Below are 18,884 nucleotides of genomic sequence, written 5' to 3' on the forward strand. Positions count from 1 at the left end.
CGCCCGGCTTCAACTAAGATTTTAGAAAACCTGAGGCTTCCTTTTCATTTCCTAGCTGGTTCCAGGGAATAGAGTCCAGAGTCTTGCGCATGATGATGAAGAGACCTCTCACTGAGCTACAGCCCCCAGCCCCATTCCTTTTACTCAGGGAGCCTTGCCTCCACTAGACTCCAGTTATTGACCTACCTAATCTTACGAAGTCACACAAACGCAATATTTGATACAGCACTGTTTCTTAAATATGAGTCCTCATTACATATACAGACTGCTCATAATTCATGTGCCCTATATGTATGATTTATTTGTATTATTTTCTGTGTTGGTGTGTTTGCTGGTATTCATGGAAGCCACAAGATGGAGTTCAAGCTACCTGGCTAGGAATTTAAGTCAGGACTTCAGCAAGCACTCTTAACCACTGAGTCATCTCTCCAACCCCATGCATGTACCTTTATACAGAATTTTATCAAAATACTCCCGAAATCCCATGTAGAGTTTTAGCAGTTTTAAAACTACACTAATGGACTAGACCTGCAGCTAGGTGTTAGTGCATGTGGCAGTGCATGCCTCCAGTCCTGATCACTGGGGAGGCTGGAAGAGGGAAAACATGGAGGTCCCAGGCCAATCAGAGCATCAGGGTAAGGCTCGTTATCTCCTTATTTCCTTATTTTTAAAACAATTCACATTTCCTCTCTTAAGAATATTGCAGCAGGGAGCTGGAGAGATGGCTCAGCGGTTAAGAGCATCGCCTGCTCTTCCAAAGGTCCTGAGTTCAATTCCCAGCAACCACATGGTGGCTCACAACCATCTGTAATGAGGTCTGGTGCCCTCTTCTGGCCTTCAGGCACACACACAGAAAGAATATTGTATACATAATAAATAAATATTTATAAAAAAAAAAGAATATTGCAGCATTTTTCATTATTTTCTTGAAGCACACAGTCTTGCTGTGGCAGGGCAATTACGTACAAGTACTTGGCCGGTGTAAAAGAACCAATGGTTCAAGGTCACCTGCTACAGCACAAGTTCAAGGCTAGCCTGTGTCAGTCTATCTCACGTGGTAAGTCACATCTCCGTCCATACATCCATCCACATATACATTTATTTATTTATTTATTTATTTATTTATTTATTTATTTATTTATTTATTTATTTATTTTTGGAGCAGGGGTTCTCTCTGTAACAGCCTTGGCTGTCCTGGAACTCCCTCTGGAGACCAGGACAGATTCACCTGCCTCTGCCTCCCAGGGGTTGGGATTAGAATGTGCCACCACAGCCGGCTCAATCTTTCTAATCTTAATCTTTATCTCAATTTTCATCACAGGCTGATTTGGCACTGTGGCTCCTGCCACAATCTTGAAGCTCCCTCTGACTTGGGGAAAGGTTATTGGCATTCTCTAGAGGACTGGGGTAAGAGCAGTAAAACTCTGTAGGGGAAAGAAAGGTTCCTGAAACTCAGCAGGTCAGCTTTACTACAATTATGTAAAAAGATTTGCTTATGCATGGCTTACAGAACTGAAAAAGAAAGCAACTGGAAGTTGGTTATTAAGTAGATCAAAAATGACCTGTCATCATAAGTCCAGTGAGCTCAGATGTATTATTGTAGGATTTTTTTGAAGTGTTTTTTTTTTCTCATCTTGCCAAAGCAAATGAAATAGCAAAACTGCAAGCACAGTGTAAGTTACTAAAGAGAAGTAACATTATCAAACAGTAAGAGTCTCGTGTTTCCCTCTATGGATATTAACAGTATGGATTCACTACTGCCATTTAGGCTCTTAAAAACATCAGACTGCCTGTTGCCATCGTCTGACTTGCTCTGACCTCTCCAAATGAACAACTATGGCCTCTCAAACACAGACGGAAGGAGGAGAAACTGTCCCATTCTTTCATTTGCTTGCCTTTGAAATAGGGGCTACTGTAGCCAAGGCTAATCTCGACGCCCTTTTCTTCCTTCCTATGCCTCCCAAATGCCGGTATTTCTAGGCCTGAGCTATCTAGCGTGGCTCTCATTATCTTTGGTAACAGGGTTTTCTTAAAGTTAAAAAAAAAAGTCATCTAATCAGACAAAAAAATATTTAACTAGACTTGGTGGCAATACACTTGGAATCCCAGCAACTTGGAGGTTGGAGGCCAGACAGATCTGTCTAGAAAATAAAAAGGAAAAAAGAAAGAATACTTTAGAATTCTACATTAATCACTAAGTCTCGAGACCATTGGTAAAATGTATCCTCAGTTCAGAATCTGCTCCAGCCAGGATGTCAGCCCCTGTCTCCATTTTGCAGGCCTAATACTGATTCCAGGAGAATGTAAACCGTAGCAATCTTTAGGTGGAGTGCAAAATCCCTAAGGCAATCAGACTCGTTACCTAACAGGTCAAACATTACGAATTTTCCGGCGAAGAGCATTCTGTATTTGAGAAACATTTAAGCACTTAGGGAAAGCACACACACGGTGGAAATGAGACCCGAACAAAAGCTGCGGACCGACAGACGCTAGGACTGGACTCGACCCAAACGCAGCGTCGGCCGAAGACACGGCACCGGGACGATGACACCTCGCTTTTCCCGACGGTAGCAATGAATAACGGGGCGGCGCGCACGGGTCGCGTCCCCCGACCCCGGTCGCTGTCCAAGGAGCCGCCCGGCCGGGCCGCGCGCGGGTGCGAGCCACAGCCCAGGCGCGCCCGCTTGCCCGCTCTCTCTTCCGCCCTCCCGCAGCGCTCACCTCCGCCGCCGCCCGCCTCCTCTCAGCCCTGCGCGCTCGGCTCCGCAGGGCCGCAAAACGGTTCGCAGCGCGGCCCGCGGAATCCCGGCCACAGCCCGACGCTTCCCTCGGCAGCCGCCGCTCCTTCCGGTGCCTCCGCGGCCGCAGCGGGCGTCTGGGGGCGGGGCCTAGCGGATGGCACGCCCCGGGGCGGAGCCTCGCATCTGGCCTAGCTTCTCCGTCGGGTCTGCCCTTGCCTGGGGCCTTGCTAGGGAACCGCAACTGACCTGTCCGCTACCTTCTATTTTCCGGTTTTGTTCGTAGTCTCCCACCCGCTGCAGTCACAGACGACTTCCCAAGGTCTCGTCGCGGTGCGTTGCTTACTGCAGTACGGAAAACCACTGAAAGGTCTCAGGGTTGCAATCTGAGCTCCTATAAATTCTGCACTTAATAGGCTGGGACAGGAGGATTACCATGACTTCCAGGCTAGCCTGTGCTACCGTGTGAGGCATTAACACACACACACACACACACACACACACACACACACATATATATATATATGAAATATTAGACCTACCTCAATTCAACTCTAATCCCGACCCTTGTTTGTCTTCTTACTTCTTCAAGACCTACATTCTCTGGGAGCAGTTGCGTTTCTCTTTTCCACATAGACAAAGAAGAAATTAATCTCTACCATTTTCCACTAGGTCAAACTCAAGATCAAATAAAATATTTATTGAAACCTTGGGAATCTTCTGGTGCTGAGAGCACTGGGGGAAAAAAAACAACTTCTAGTTGTGAGTCTGTTGCATTTCCCTGGGTTGATTTTAATAGATGTGAATAAAAACTGCAAAGTTTGTCAGCTAGGCGTGGTGGTGCACCCCTACGAACCCAGCACTTGGGGGGGGGGGGTGCAGGATTGTGAGTTCCGGGCCAGCCTGGATTACAGAGTGAGACCTGTTTATCTGATTACCTCCAACGGTTTGGTCTCTACTTGGGAGGACGTATCCAAATGTTATGCAAGGTGTACCGGCTTCATCAGAAGCAGGATACTAACGCGGGGGCTTCCACTTATTCTTCTGGTGGAGGTGGAGGACATTAACCTTGAAACCACATTCCCTGTGTGGCCCCGACACGGAGGAGACGGAAGCGTCCCACTCAGGAAGGTCTCAGTGGGTGCTGCTACACTCTAATTTCAGCCGATTGCGAATATTGCTCCTTTGCTTTCATCAATAACCAAATTAATAATATTTTCAATTTTTCCTGAATGACTTTTCCCAGGGAGTCCATTCCTAGTCACCCAGAGAGAACAACCAGCAGACTAAATAAATGTTTCCATCCACATGCAACCTGGTGGACCAGTGAATTTAATTGGGGTTATTCAAGCACGGACCACTTAAAGGGCAGCTGCACCACCGAGTATCTCCTACGCCTCTAGCAATTGTTAACCACGTGTTTATCCTCAGAGCTGGGAGGGGCTACATGAGCCTGGGAGCCCGCCCCTCCCTCCACGGGGAAATGCTAATGAATCCCATCTGGCGAAGGTGCTTTGCTGCTAACCACAGAGTCTCTGAAGAACTGTCCCAAGGACAGAGTACCATACCATACCGTGCATGTTCACTACATACAAGGATTTGGGGAGGGGCTTGTTTGCTTTGTTTTAGTGACGATTTTTAATTAACTTTATTTATTTATATGGTCATTTTGTCTACATTAAGTCTGTGCATCATCTGCCTGTGTGGTGCCCCAGGAGGCCAGAAGGTGTCAGATTCCACCTGGGCTGGAGTTACAGATGGTTGTGAGTGGTCTTGTGAGTGCTAGGAATTGGACCCAATTCCTCTAGAAGGGCAGTCCGGGTCTGCAACTGCTGAACCATCTCTCCAGCCCTGGTATTTTATTTTCAAGACACGCCCCTGTTATATAGCCCTTGAACTCTTGGTTCTCCTGTCTCTCTGTCCTGATTTCTTAGAGTCCGGGTGGGAGGATTATTTGACTTGTGAAATTCAAGGGTCCGGTCTGTGCCACAGCAAAGCTGTGGTGGTGGTAGGAGTGTGATCTGGCTGTTTGTACAGCAGTAGACATCAGGAGACAGAGAAAAAGTACTTTAAATTTTTGTTTATTAATATTTTATATGTACACAGTGTGTTTTCCCATGTTGAACAGTTATAAACCCCCTTTAACTCCAGCCATGAAAATTGTCAGCCTTTGACACTGAGAGTTTACACACACACACGACCTGAATTAGCTTCCTAGCATCTGTAATTCCAATTCTAAGAGATTTGGTGACCTTTTCTGGCCTTCTTGGGTTCCTATATGCATGCAGTACACACAATTCAACACACATACACACACACACATATGCCGTGGGATATTTGTACACTGTATGAAGATGTATTGCTGTGATTGGTGTAATAAAGGCTGAACATCCAATAGCTAGGCAGGAAGTATAGGTGGGACTTCTGGGCAGAGAGAGAGAGAGGAAGAGAACTCTAGGAAGATAGGAAGAAGGCAGGTCACTAGCCAGCTGTGGAGGACGCAGCCTGAACAGTACCAAGAGACAAAGCAATGAGCCACACAACAGAATATAGATGAAAACAAACGGGTTAATTTAAGTTATAAGAGCTAGTGGGACAAACCTAAGCTAAGGCCAAGCTTTCATAATAAATTAATAAGTCTCTTTGTCATTATGTGGGAGCTGGCAGTATAGAAAAACACTTGCTACACACAAACACACACATACACCTTGTGGTTGTTTAAGATATTCCCCATAAGTCTCTGGTATTTGAAAAGTTGACGCCCAGTTGGTGGCTGTTTGAGGCGTAGGAGGTGTGGTCTTCCTGGAGTAGGCGTGTCACTGGCGGCAGATTTGGAGGCTACAAAAGCCTTGTGTCCTTACCATTACACTGTTTCCCTTTTGCTGGTCAACATGTGAGCGTGAGTTACTGCTCCACTGGCACCTGTGTCCACCATCATGGGCTATTATCCATCTCCCACCATTCCTAAATATTACCCCAGCAGCACAGACACCGAGAAAAACAGTTAATAAATGGGACCTCCTAAAACTGAAAAGCTTCTGTAAAGCAAAGGACACGGTCAACAAGACAAAACCACAGTCTACAGAATGGGAAAAGATTTTCACCAACCCCCACATCAGACAGAGGTCTGATCTCCAAAATATACAAAGAACTCAAGGAATTGTCCATCAAAAGAACAAATAATTCAATTTTTAAAAATGGGGTACAGACCTAAACAAAGAACTCTCAATAGAGGAATCTAAAATGGCTGAAAGACACTTAAGGAAATGCTCAACATCCTTAGTCATCAGAGAAATGCAAATCAAAACAACTGAGATTCCATCTTACACCTGTAAGCATGGCCAAGACCAAAAACACTGATGAAAACTTATGCTGGAGAGGTTGTGGGGAAAAGGGAACACTTCTGCATTGCTGGTGGGAATGCAAGCTGGTACAGTCCCTTTGGATGTCAGTGTGGCAATTTCTCAGAAAATTAGGAAACAGCCTTCCTCAAGACCCAGCAAACCACTTTTGGGTGTGATGGGGACCCTCCTTCAGCCAATGACCTTTAAGAGGCTAGACCAGGTTAGGGTGTGACCTTTTGGGTACCCAGAGAAAACTGCTGGCTCACCCAGCTCTTGCTCTCTTGTTCCCACATCACGCACCTTGAGGTTGGACTTTTCATCCTGTGAGTTTCCCCCTTACAATAAAGAATTATAACTGGAATCTTTTGGAGTTACCTTGGGATTATTCAATTTGGTTCTTCATCCTCTTTTACACATTCAACTACATGGATATATACCCAAAGGATGCTCAATTGTACCACAAGGACATGTGCTCAGCTATGTTCATAGCAGCATTGTTTGTCATAGCCAGAACCTGGAAACAATCTAAATGCTCCTTGACAGAAGAATGGATAAGGAAAATGTGGTACATTTACACAATGGAGCAGCAGAAAAAAAATAACGACATCTTGAAATTTGTGGGCAAATGGATGGACCTAGAAAACATATATTGAGTGAGGTAACCCAGACCCAGAAAGACAAATACCATATGTACTCACTCATAAGTGGCTTTTAGACATAAATCAAAGAAAACCCAGCTTACAGTTCACAATCCCAGAGAACCTAGACAACAAAGAGGACCCTAAGAGAGACATACACACATCTAATCTACATGGGAAGTAGAAAAAGACAAGTTCTCCTGAGTAAATTGGGAGCATGGGGACCATGAGAGAGGGTAGAAGGGCAGAGGAGAGGAAGGGAGGGGAGCAGAAAAATATATATTAATAAAAATAATAAAAAGCCATGCAGACATGTACTTACATAAATAATATGTAGTTTTAAAAACCAATAAGAAGAGATGTGCCCCCAGCAAAATCTCATCTACAGAAATTCTTGCTTTGAATTGTTTCAGCATTTTAGTACATTTCATCAAGCTCCAGGTTACCCATCACCTTGCTCAGTAGCCAAGGCCCTCTTTGGGGTTACATGTGGGGGGGGGGGGTCCGGAGTGCTGTCGGAACAGGCCAGCCACTCATCAGCTGTTTAGACAGGTGTGACTGCTGCTCTGAAGAGAGACAATTTATTTTACATGTTTGTATGTGTATGCCTGTGTGCAGGCGCCCACCGAAGCTGGAAGAAAGCATCCTATCCCCATGGAACTGGAGTTACGGACAGTTTCACAACTGTACAAGAGAGACAAGAGGGCTGGAGAGATGGCTCAGAGATCTTCCAAAGGTCCTGAGTTCAATTCCCAGCAACCACATGGTGGCTCACAACCATCTGTAGTGGGGTCTTGTGCCCTCTTCTGGCCTGCAGGCATATACACAAACAGAATATTGTATACTTAATAAATAAATAAATAAAATAAAAAAGAGGAAAAAAAAGAGAGACAAGAGCTCCAGCAGCCCTAATGTTTGATTTTTAATCCTCAATCTAATTAATTCTTAACTTCATTGCTATTCTTAGGTTACCTAATTTGGTGGAGATTTTAAAAAATAAATTTTTTTCCTACACAGGTTATCTCTGTGTAGCCCTGGCTGTCCTGGAACTCGCTTTGTAGAAGACCAGACAGGCCTCGAACCCAGAGATCCGCTTGCCCCTGCCTCCCTAGTGCTGGGATTAAAGGTGTGCGCCACCTCTGGCCAGCAGCCGTAGAGGATTTAAGCCAATAATAAATGCATCATTTCTATAGGTCCATTTGTCATGCCTGTAACCTCACTCACTCGAGGCCTCAGGGTCTGTGACAGAGGTGCGTGGTTGGTTTGGGGAGGGTTTATATCCATTGAATAGCCTCGTTTATGCTCAGCACAAACTACCACGGACCTACATACCCAGCCCAGAAATTCTTAATTTGCGATCTACGATGGGCTTCTGGGGCTCAAAAAGGTGTGCATGTGTGCCTATTATATTTTCTTTAATCCTGAGAGGCCATGACCGTTTTTACAGAGAAAAGCTTCATAGTTTTAACCAGACTGGCCAAATGGCCCTATGCTCCTAAAAGGTTCCCAGCTTCCATGCTCCCTATTGACAGGTGTCTAAAGGTTTGCAATTCCGCATAGAGCCCACTGCCCTGAACAAATATGGCGGGAGCGGCCTCGCACGTAGCCCCTCACGCAGCCCGCCCGTGCCCTCCACTTTCCTTACCTTTGCCGCCTGACCCCGGAAGGACTCCGCCTCCCACAGCCCGAGATTGCTCTGTACGGGCTGCGGCTGGGGGCTGACGAGACGCAGGTGCGGGCGAGCGCGGGGCTGGCGGGGGGCGAACGCACTCGTTAGAGGAGCGGGGTGAAGGTCTGGGTGCGGAGATGATGGGGTGGGGAGTTCGGGGTGCGGAGAGAGCTGGGCAAGTGCGGGGCGCGGAGATCGGGATGGAGAGATCCGGATGCGGAGAACGCTGGGCAAGTGCGGGGCGCGGAGATCGGGATGGAGAGACCAGGGTGGAGAGAAAGCAGGGCAAGTGCGGGGCGCGGAGGTCGGGATGGAGAGACCAGGGTGGAGAGAAAGCAGGGCAAGTGCGGGGCGCGAAGGTCCGGGGTATGGAGAGAGCAAGGCAAGTGCGGGGTGAGGAGATCCGGGGTGCAGAGCGCACCGGTCTCTGGACCTTGAGCTGCCTGGGTGATAGATGACGCCTTTCTTGGGGAAGGGGGGGCTCCTGCAGAGAAGCCATGGCCCACTGACTAAAATCGCTGAGCACCTACTCTACCTGGAACACCCCCAGATATTTTGTTTTATTATGTTTATTTTTATTCAGACCTCGCCCCACCCTGTTGCCCACCAGACTGGTCTGGAACTCACTGTAAAAAAAAAAAAAAAACGACACCAGGCTCCAGCAGGTGGAAATCCTCCTGCCTCAGCATCCAAAGTGTTGGGATTACAGGTGTGACCCCTAGTCGTCTGTGTTAAACAGACCTCACAGGCTGCTCTTGTTACTAGGTTATTGTCAGTAACGATTTTTACCGCATTGAAAACTCCTCCTCAGATGACCTGGGGAGTGGGTGCACACTTGTAAGTAATTTTAGCACTTGGGAGGTGGAGGCTGGAAGATCAGAGATCCAAGGTCCTTTTTCCCTACTTACTGAATTCCGAGGCCTGCCTGGCCTATAGGGGACCCTGCTCCCCACTCCGGGGGGGGGGGGGTGGAGAGAGAGATAGAGATAGACACAGACAGACAATTTCTCCTCAGACTTAAGTTGTGTAGATTTCATGCTTCACCTCAACCTGTGGGTCATTACTCCACTGTAGTGTCCAATAACCGTTGTGTGGCGTTGCCTAAGGCCATCAGGAAATAAAGTGTTTACATCACCATTCATATCAGTAGAAAAATTACAGTTTTGGAGTAGCAACGAAAACAGTTTTATTGTTGGAGGTCTCCACAGTGTGAGGAACTGTGCTGACGGGGTCACAGCACTGGGAAGGGTGAGGACGCCTGCTCTAGAACATGCAAATCTCCCCACGCCCTCTCCTCTCCCTGTAACTGTTTTAGGTTAATATACAGAGCAAAGGCTTTTTGGCTCAGGGTCTCTCCATACATATATATGTAGTACGTTCTCACTCATTCTGCTCACGGGTAGAAACGGTGGTTTTCTAAGGAAAAGGTTTGACTTGAATGGGAGGATTAAATTTACTGTGTTTTCATCCCTGTTAGCCTTTTGTCAAGACTAAGTATAAACACAGCGCGTGCTCTCCTTTGCTGTGTCGGTAACTGAATAAAGGCAGTTTTAGCTCCATTGCAATATCACACATGCATAATTGCAAAACTGACAGAGTTTAAATGTTTTTATTATATTTATTAGGTGCTCTGTGGGCACCAGAGAACAACCTGCAGGAGGCGGCTCTCTCATTTTACCATGTAGACCACTCAGACTCAAGATCTATCTGCCTGCTGCTCCCTCCCAAGAACTGGACAAAGGTATGAACGACACCACACCTGGAACGAATTTAACTTTGCGAAGCCCCTGTGGCTGACCAATGTCTGTTTCGTTGACCCCGATCAGGCAGAGGAGTCATGTCCGAAGGAACAGTCAGAGAATCACAGTTCTCCTTGAAGACGGCCGCACTAAGAGTGTTCGACCTCCCTGCGTCTTGGTACTGTTCTCTCTCCCAGGTAAACACTGAAGTGGACTGGATTTGAACAGCACGTTTATATTGCTCAGTGGAATTTGTTTGTGGCAGTTGTTTCCCTTGAGGCTGTTCGGTGGTACTGAGGACTTGAACCCAGAGTTTGCTGAGCAGGCAGACCGCCACTGAGAGACCCTCCCAGCCCCGGAGGATGTCACACAGCATAGTAAAATGCTAAAGCAGTTAATGCTGACTTTAAACATTTTTTTTGTGTATATGTATATGTGCATATACATATTTTACAATATATATTTCATGTATAAATATTTTATATTTTATGCAAATATAAATATTTCATTAAAGAAGATTATATATGCTGTATACGTTTAAAAAGTTTTCCTTTCTTAGCCGGGCAGTAGTGGTGCACGCCTTTAATCCCACTTGGGAGGCAGAGGCAAGCAGATCTCTGTGAGTTCGAGGCCAGCCTAGTCTACAAGAGTTACTTCCAGGACAGCCAGGACTGTTACACAGAGGAAACCCTATCTCAAAAAAAAACAAAAAAAAAAAAAAAAAATTCCCTTCTTATCCAGGTGTGGTGACATACCTTTAACCCCATTATTCTTTTTTTAAAAATGACTCGTGTGTTTTACTGAGCATATCTTCAAGATTTATCCACATTGTGACAGATAATGGAATTTCTTCTTAATATGGAATCACTATTCCATTGTATGGATACACAAATCTTTGCTTGTCTTTTCATCTATCTGTGAACCACTTGGGTTAGCCATCTTGAATGAATGCTTCTATGCTCCTGGATGCCTAAGTAGTCTCTGAAAGTCTGCTTTTAACCATCACGGTGCCACACACCTGTGGTCTCAGCGCTCCAGAGGTAAAGGCAGGAATTTAAGGACGGCCTGGACTATAAAGGGCTTCCTGTTTTTAAAAAAATAAGCTAGAGAAATGGGGCTGGGGAGATGTCTCTTTGATCCCCAGAATTCACATTAAAAATCAGGCAAACAGAAAAGCCAGGCAACGTGGGGACCCACTGTTGTCTAGTCTTGGGGAGGCCCTGGTGCTGAGTGCCAGCCCGTCGTCCAGATGAGTGAGCACCAGGGTCAGCATGGACAGTGGTTTGTGAAGACCCTGACTGCACCCTACTGCCCCCATCATGCCCATGGGCACCCAAACACAAAGGAGGGAAGACGGGCCAGACCCCAATTTCAGTTCTTTTCAGAAGTAGAACTTCTGAATCAGGTTTTTATTCTTTTCATTTTGTGGAGAGCTGCCGTGCCAGTTTACATCCCCACAGCCCTGCTAATGATGTGAGCTTGCTTCCCTGTGGTCGCCATCCTGCAGGTCTTTTCCCTAGTTCTGTGGGTTATATTCTGTTCTTCGGCTCTTTCATTCTAATTTTAAAATTTTATGTGTACGGGTGTTTTGCCTGTGTATATGTCTGGGCATTGTGTATATGCCATGATCCATAGAGACCATGAGGGGGCATTGGCGCCAAGTTGTGTAGAACCCAGACAGTAGGATTCTAAAAATATTTTTTATCTAACTTATGAGTAAAATCACTTATTCCTGTGGTGTTTAGAAATAAGTTAACTTCTGTTTGCTTAAAATTCCAGATATAGTTTTTAAAAATGAGCTCTGCTTTAAAGTCTGATGTAATCATTTCTGTACTTAAAAATCTTGCTAATTGTACATATAGAAGATTAAGGCAGTGATGGTGCACACTTTTGATCCCAGTACTTGAGAGGCAGAGACAGGCTGATCTCTGAGTTCGAGGCCAGCCTGGTCTACAGAGTGAGTTCCAGGACAGCTAGAGCTACACAGAAAAGCCCTCTCCCCCACAAAAAGAAGACTCAGTTGCATAGATTAATCATCACTTTGTCAAGAAATGTTCACAGGGTTGAATTATTCTACATATCCACTGACTTTGAAATGATAATGTGCATTTCAGACTTAGTAACTTCAGAGCAGTGAGTAACAGTGTTAAAACAGACAGGCTGGCCTCGAACTCAGAGATCCGCCTGTCTCTGCCTCCCTAGTGCTGGGATTAAAGGCTAGTTGTTGTTTTTTTTTTTTTTTTAACAAAATCTCAAACATTCTATTTTGCCAATAAAAACTTGGGAGCCAGATGCTGGGGTAAAAGCCTGCTGGCTCAGCGAGGCAGAGAAAAGCACCCCCTGACCTTCCTCAAGTCTCCAACTGAAAGTTCCTCTCTTCTACTTCCTGTGCCTCTCTATCCATCCTCCTGACTCCCTCTCTCTATGGTTTTTCTTAGTAATCTTATGTTCACTTCCTGTCAACTGGTTGCTTGCTTCTCCTCTTGACCTATGGTTGACTTTATTTAATCCTGTTTACAATATTCAAGCAGAAAGCTCTTGGATTAAAGGTGTGTCCTAGGGCTGAGTCACTCCACAACTAGAAACAGGTTTTTCCAGTAAATAACACAATCTGATGGCTCACAGATATCCTGCAAAAGCTAATTTTAGTGAAAAACTATGAGACTTTTTTTCCAATCTTTTCCAGATCAAATTTTCACCAGTAGCTAAAAAGTTGCTTGTGGTGACTGCTGTGAGCGCTATATCTGTAATCTTTTTTGCCCATCACTTTAAAAGAAGACGTGGAAAAAAGAAAGGAAAGGTTCTGCCATGGGAGCCGGAGCACCTCATACTTGAACAGACTAAACGAGCAGCTTCGGACAAAGGTTTGTGGAAATTTCCAGATTAAATCTGTGGAGCAGGAGGCACTGTGTATCACAGCTGGAGCACCGCACTGGTCTGTAGGATGAGAAGGCACAGAGGAGAAAAGAGAGATGTGGTAAAGCCACATAGGGTCCTGCTTCACCAAAGTCATGACTGACAATTCTTTGTTACACATCTGTACATCTACATATAAGAATACTGACTTAAAATTTGATATGGTCACAGGGTGGTGGAGGTGCCTTGCCTTTAATCCTAGCTTTTGGGAGGCAGAGGCAAGCGGATCTCTGAGTTCAAGGCCAGCCTGGTCTACGGAGTGAGTTCTAGGACAGCAAGAGGTGGTGCCACACGAAGAATCCCTGACTTGAAAAACAAAACTAAATAAAACAAAAACTACATGTCAATAAATCATATAGTAAAATAAAGTTTGAGAGGCAGGAGAGGTGGTGGCTCATCTTTAGGGCTTGAGAGCCCGTCTCGCAGAGGAACTGAGTTCCGTCCTCAGCATCCACATCCGGCAGCCTCGGAAGTTTGACAGCACTGGCCTCTGAGCACCTCGCTCGCGTGCACACATCCACATGCAGATACATGCACACTAACTTAAAATAATAAACAGTTTTTAAAAACTGTAAAACTATGATACTACTTTCATAACCTGCCTTCAAAGTATTTGATAACGTGTGAGACTATCATTTTAAGTTAGTAATGTATGCTGTCATTTGTAAAACAGTAATTATTGCATTTGTATAAATATACTACTATAATTGATCTCTGTTACCTTTATGGTATTTGTGATTTATTTTAATTAATAGGTTTTGCTTAACAGAGTCTTTTGTAGCCCCAGCTGGCCTTGACTTCACTGTGTTGTAGTCAGACTTTACTGTCCCACCAGCCATTCCCCAAATAACCACAAAGAGACTTGATAATTATAAATGCTCCCATGGCTTAGGCTGTTTTTAGCTAGCTTTATAACTTAAATTAACCCATTTCCGTTAATTTGTGTGCTGCCGCAGCCTCGTTTACCTCCTCTGTGTCTTTCCCATCCTGCTCGCTCTGGGTCTCATGGTGCCTCCTCTTGACTCCTCAGACCCCACCCTTCTTCCCAGCATTCTCTCTGCCCAGAAAATCCTACCTAGCTATTTGCCTGTCAGCTGTTTGTTAACCAATCAGAGTAATGCATATTCACAGTGAGCAAAAGGATTGTTCCACAGCACTGTGTACCGAGGCTGGCTTTGAACTTGTGATCCTCATGGCTGTAAGTCCTCGGTGCTGGGATTCTCTAGGTGTGCAGCACCTTGCATGCTTTTCTCTATTTCCTTATTATCAGAAGTTGTAGAAGAGTTGCAGACCTTTAAAGGATTTGTACTGTTTTTTATATGAGATATGGTACACACTGCTGAATTGTAGCAATGAGAATAGTTCCCTGGGGCAGACAAGATAGCTCAGCAGGTAAGGGTGCTGCTGTGAGCCTGGCAACCTGCGGTTGGTTCATCCTCAGGACCCGCGTGGTGGAAAGCATGGGCCCACATACACACAACATGAACAAGAACGTAATGATAATAATCCCTTGACCAGGAGAGATTTCTCAGCATGTTACTGTTTCATGTATTTTATGGCTTCTTGCTTTATTCTTTGGCACACATGATGGGTCACCATTTTTTATTTACTGAGATTTTATTAGGCAAGCACTGTATTCAGCATTTTATTGAATTTTTATAGCAGTCCTATGAATGACAACTACAGTTGCATGTTCTTCTCATTTATGTACTTAAAACACTTACATATGAAGAAGGTACCAAGGTCACATAACATATGTGTACTGGGGTTTGAAATCAGAATAGTCTGAGCTGTCATGCCGAGAGAAACTAGACCAGTATGTACTCCGCAGACGAGTGTGCAAGCGTGTGGCGGGTGTCAGGCATGCACAAAACCTAACACGTTTAAAGAGAAGCTGGAATTCAGGGGAAGAGTGCTTACATTTTATACTGACAGTTTGTGAGGCTGTTGCCAATATTTCTACACCGATTACATAACGCTATTCAAAACTGTCCTGAACAGTTAGCTGAATCTTTTACTCTGTTATTAAATCTGGCATAGTATGTATAATACATAAACATTAGAAATGTATGTTTTAAAAACATTGAACATTTAATAATTTATGTGCTTGAGTAAAATGTGTTTTTAAAAAAATCAGGTGCTTTCTGAACAGATATAACTTAAAATTTTTCTTGAAAGTTATTGTTGGAATTGCTGATGCTTTTGGTCCTGGTGTGTTTGTTTACCAGGTTCAAGTTGTTCCAGCAGTAGACAGAATTTGACCTTGTCACTAAGTTCTACCAAGGACAAAGGATCTCAGTCCTGTAACTACGCTAATGGAGGACTTTTCAGCAAATACTCGGATTCTGCCCAGAGCTTAGCCTCTGTAAGAAAAAACATACTTTCTTCTTCTTCTTACGTTTGTTTACATGTCTCTTATTAGCCTAAGAATCACATATCTGCTGCTCTTAGGAGACAATCTGGTCAAGTCTGTTTCCTTTGCTGCTGGCGTCCAGCTTCACTGAATGAGTGATACGGTCCACTTGGTCCTTTGCGAATAGCTTGGATGTGCCAGTGTTGATTCAGAAGAGTGCAGGCATCCTTTGTGCTGGACAAGATGTGATGGCTCATGCCTGTAACTCCAGCGCTTGAGTAAAAGGGTCTTCTTGTGTTTCTGAGCTCTCCCTGTACTTTTGGGCTCAAGTCATTCTGTTGCCTCAGCCTCCTGAGTAGCTAAACTGCTGCATCAGAGCGTGTCACTGTGCCTAGGAAAAAATGGTAAAGTTTAAAGACCTAGACTAGAGACCGCAGCCTTGCATTCTGAGAGCTGGACAGCAGGGCACAGATGACACTCCTAGCTGCGTCTTCCTCAGCCGTGGGCGTTTCTCAAGCGAGTGTTAAAGCGGCCTCTCTTAGCAGAAGGAGCTCCAGGGACTTCCCTCATCTCTGCACTTACTCAGCCGGCCAACCGTTCTGCCACAAGGGCTGTGAGTCAGGGCTCTGCCTTCAGACAGCAGGCAACAAACACTTAGATCAGGGCCGTGACACGGAAGGCAGGAGGGATTTAGGTCTACAAAACCTGAGAAGTGACATCAGGGGAGCTGAGAGGAGGGGCTCAGAAGTGAAGAGGGTGTCCTGCTTCTGCAGAGGACCCCTGAGAAACTCACAACCACCTGTAACTCCAGCTCTAGAGGACCTCACACACCCTCCTGACTTCCTTGGGCATATAACCCCACACAGGCACACGTGCATATACATAATTAAAATAAAAAATGTTAAAAAGTGAAGTGTAAAGGTGTGGCAAGAGATGCTTTAGAAATGATGGAGCGGAAGGCTCGATGGACTTGGAGGGGGAACTGTCACTGTGGGCAGGTTGCTGAACTCATCTGTAAGCTTGTGATGTCAGCAGAGAAGCAGGCGGAGTCACCAAAGGCACATAGAGATTTGCATTTCGATTTCTTTCCAGAGAACAGAGCTAAAATTAGGGAGTGGTCATTTGCATGCAGTGAGTGGCCTGGTTGGCACAGTAGGTTTTCCTAGAGAAGGAAGGGGCGTGAGCAGTAACCATGCCCATTTACATATGACTCAGCAATGTCTGAACTCCCAAAAGAGAGTCTGTAAGTGCTAACACAGTAAAGGGATGTCAATACTGATTTATGTTCAAGATATTAAATATTGTTCTGTTTGTATATTTTTAACAGCAGGGTCAGAGTAGTTAAGAGTCACATGAGTACTAAATTTGAATATAATCAGAATTATTTCTTCAGGTGGAACTTACCTAAACCATAATTATAAAACATATGTAAATAATTTGTAAATACAATAGCAGGCTTGGCATGTACCTCAGGGTAATGTTTGCCTAGCATGCCTGCCACTCTGGGCTCCTCCTTAGCCTTGTATAAAAACCAGGTGTAGTGGCTCACACCTGTAATTCCAGCATTTGGGAGGTATAGGCAGAAGGATGAAACATTCAAAGTCATTGTTGGCTATATAGGAGACCGTGTGTGTGTGTGTGTGTGTGTGTGTATATGTATATGTATGTGTATATGAGTGGACATGTGTGAGTGTGCATGATGATCCACTTCCTTGATCTTCATTTCAGATCCAGTGTGGTGTGTATGTGTGCACGCACACACGTGTGCAAGTGTGTGTGTGATCCACTTCCCTTGGCCTTCATTTCAGGTCCAGAGTGTCAACTCCTGCCATAGCTGTGCTTGTGGGAACTCTAACTCCTGGGACAAAGCGGATGAGGATGACATCAAGATTGTCAATATTCCGGTGACCACCCCAGAGAACTTGTATTTGATGGGTGGGTACAGAACTCCAGAGCTCTGGGTACTGACCTCAGCTTCTATCTGAAGGTGGGGGCTGGAGAGGCGCTCGGAGGCAAAGAACGAGGATGGCCCTTTAGTGTCCTGGGTGTTATCCCCAGCATTGACGGGGGAAACAAAACCAAAGACGCGATTTCCTCTAAGAGAATCAACTGTAATTTTATGACCCATGTCTGTTGAATTCATGCTATATAATACCACCAGCTGTATTAGTTTATTGAGAGTAATATAATAAATTGCCATAAACACAGAGACTTAAAAAAACAATTAATTCACTTAGGGTTCTGAAGCCAGAAGTCCAAAATCCTTATTACTGAGGTGAAATCAAGGTGTCAATTCAGTCACATTTTCTTTTTAGTTGAAATTTTATCTACCAATTCCAGTTCTCACTCTCTCCCCTCCTTCTGCTCCCCCCACCTGCATCCCCACCTTCATCCACATTAAGGAAACATGATTTTCCCCATTTACAATCACTCCGCTTAATTCTTAGGTATGGAATTGTTTGAAGAGGCGTTGCGACGATGGGAACAAGCTCTGACCTTCCGCAGTAGGCAGGCCGAGGAGGAGGCCTGCGGCTCTGTTAAGCTGGGAGCCGGAGATGCCATTGCTGAAGAAAGCGTGGACGTAAGGACGTTCTTCCGGTTATGGAAGGGCTTCTTTCCCGGCAGTTAATACTCGTTTGCTTTCCCAAATTGGGACTGTATGGGAGACTTTGGGGGTTTGTTTTGATTTGATTTGAAAGAGGGGCTCCCTATGTAGCCCCTGCTGGCTTAGGACTCTTAGTAGACCAGGCTGATCAGAAACACCCAGCTTGTCTGCCACTGCTTCCCCAGGCCTGGGATCATGCCCGGCACGAGGGGCTTCTCGCTGGGCATTTTCTATCCACTTTTGGCTTTTTAATTTTTAAGCACTTTTGGTTTTTTTAAAAATTGTTTTATTATTTTATATGGATAAGTTTTTTCCTGCATGTATGAATGTGTACCATGAGTGTGCCAGCTGCCTGAGAGGTCAGAGGACCTCTTTTGGGACTAGAGTAGCAAACACTGGAGAGCTGCCATGCCGGTGCTGGAAGCAAAGCCAGGCAGGGCGGGTCCTCTGCAGGAGCACCACCATGCTGAGCCCACTCTCCAGCTCAGGAGAGGCAGAAGCAGCAGACGCAATTGATTTCTATTGTTTTGTAATACAGAGGTTGAACTGAGTCTTTATTGATCATTTCAAAATTGAGATGGATTGTAGAATTAGAAGCCCGGGACAAGGGGCCCTAAATCTAACTGAGCAAATCCTCTAGGCAATTCTTCTATATGCTCATGCCTGAAAACACTTAGTCTACTTAAATGATCAGTTAGGACCCAGTTCTTCCTCTCTATTACAAAAGCAATAGGCCTGTCTGAAATTTTATGATTAGGTACGGCCACCAGCACAAGTGATCCCTGTGCCAGCTCTGTCTACATGCAAGTTTCTCGTTAGAAGGCAGGTTTCTGTGTACAGATTGTTCACTTGAGTGTTCCTCGTTAGAAGGCAGGTTTCTGT

At 45.1% G+C, this 18,884-nt stretch overlaps 2 protein-coding genes across 3 annotated transcripts in view; one reads left to right on the forward strand and one right to left on the reverse strand.

Moving 5' to 3' along the window:
- Usp33 (ubiquitin specific peptidase 33) overlaps positions 1-2,848 on the reverse strand; it is a 52,408-nt gene extending 49,560 nt beyond the window's left edge. For both annotated transcript variants that reach the window (XM_005357478.3, XM_005357477.3), the window contains exon 1: positions 2,722-2,848. The gene's annotated coding sequence lies outside the window, so the exon portion shown is untranslated. The remainder of the gene's footprint in view (positions 1-2,721) is intronic.
- Positions 2,849-8,387: 5,539 nt separating this feature from the next.
- Positions 8,388-18,884, forward strand: part of Miga1 (mitoguardin 1) — a 49,977-nt gene continuing 39,480 nt past the window's right edge. The window contains exons 1-7 of the mRNA XM_005357479.2: positions 8,388-8,452; positions 10,015-10,130; positions 10,216-10,325; positions 12,815-12,992; positions 15,273-15,409; positions 17,206-17,332; positions 17,845-17,978. Of these exons, the coding sequence (XP_005357536.1) occupies positions 10,227-10,325; positions 12,815-12,992; positions 15,273-15,409; positions 17,206-17,332; positions 17,845-17,978 (675 nt within the window). The 5' untranslated portion in view covers positions 8,388-8,452; positions 10,015-10,130; positions 10,216-10,226. The remainder of the gene's footprint in view (positions 8,453-10,014; positions 10,131-10,215; positions 10,326-12,814; positions 12,993-15,272; positions 15,410-17,205; positions 17,333-17,844; positions 17,979-18,884) is intronic.

The sequence above is a fragment of the Microtus ochrogaster genome, chromosome 21, assembly GCF_000317375.1.
Source record: "Microtus ochrogaster isolate Prairie Vole_2 chromosome 21, MicOch1.0, whole genome shotgun sequence".
NCBI classification, from domain to species: domain Eukaryota; kingdom Metazoa; phylum Chordata; class Mammalia; order Rodentia; family Cricetidae; genus Microtus; species Microtus ochrogaster.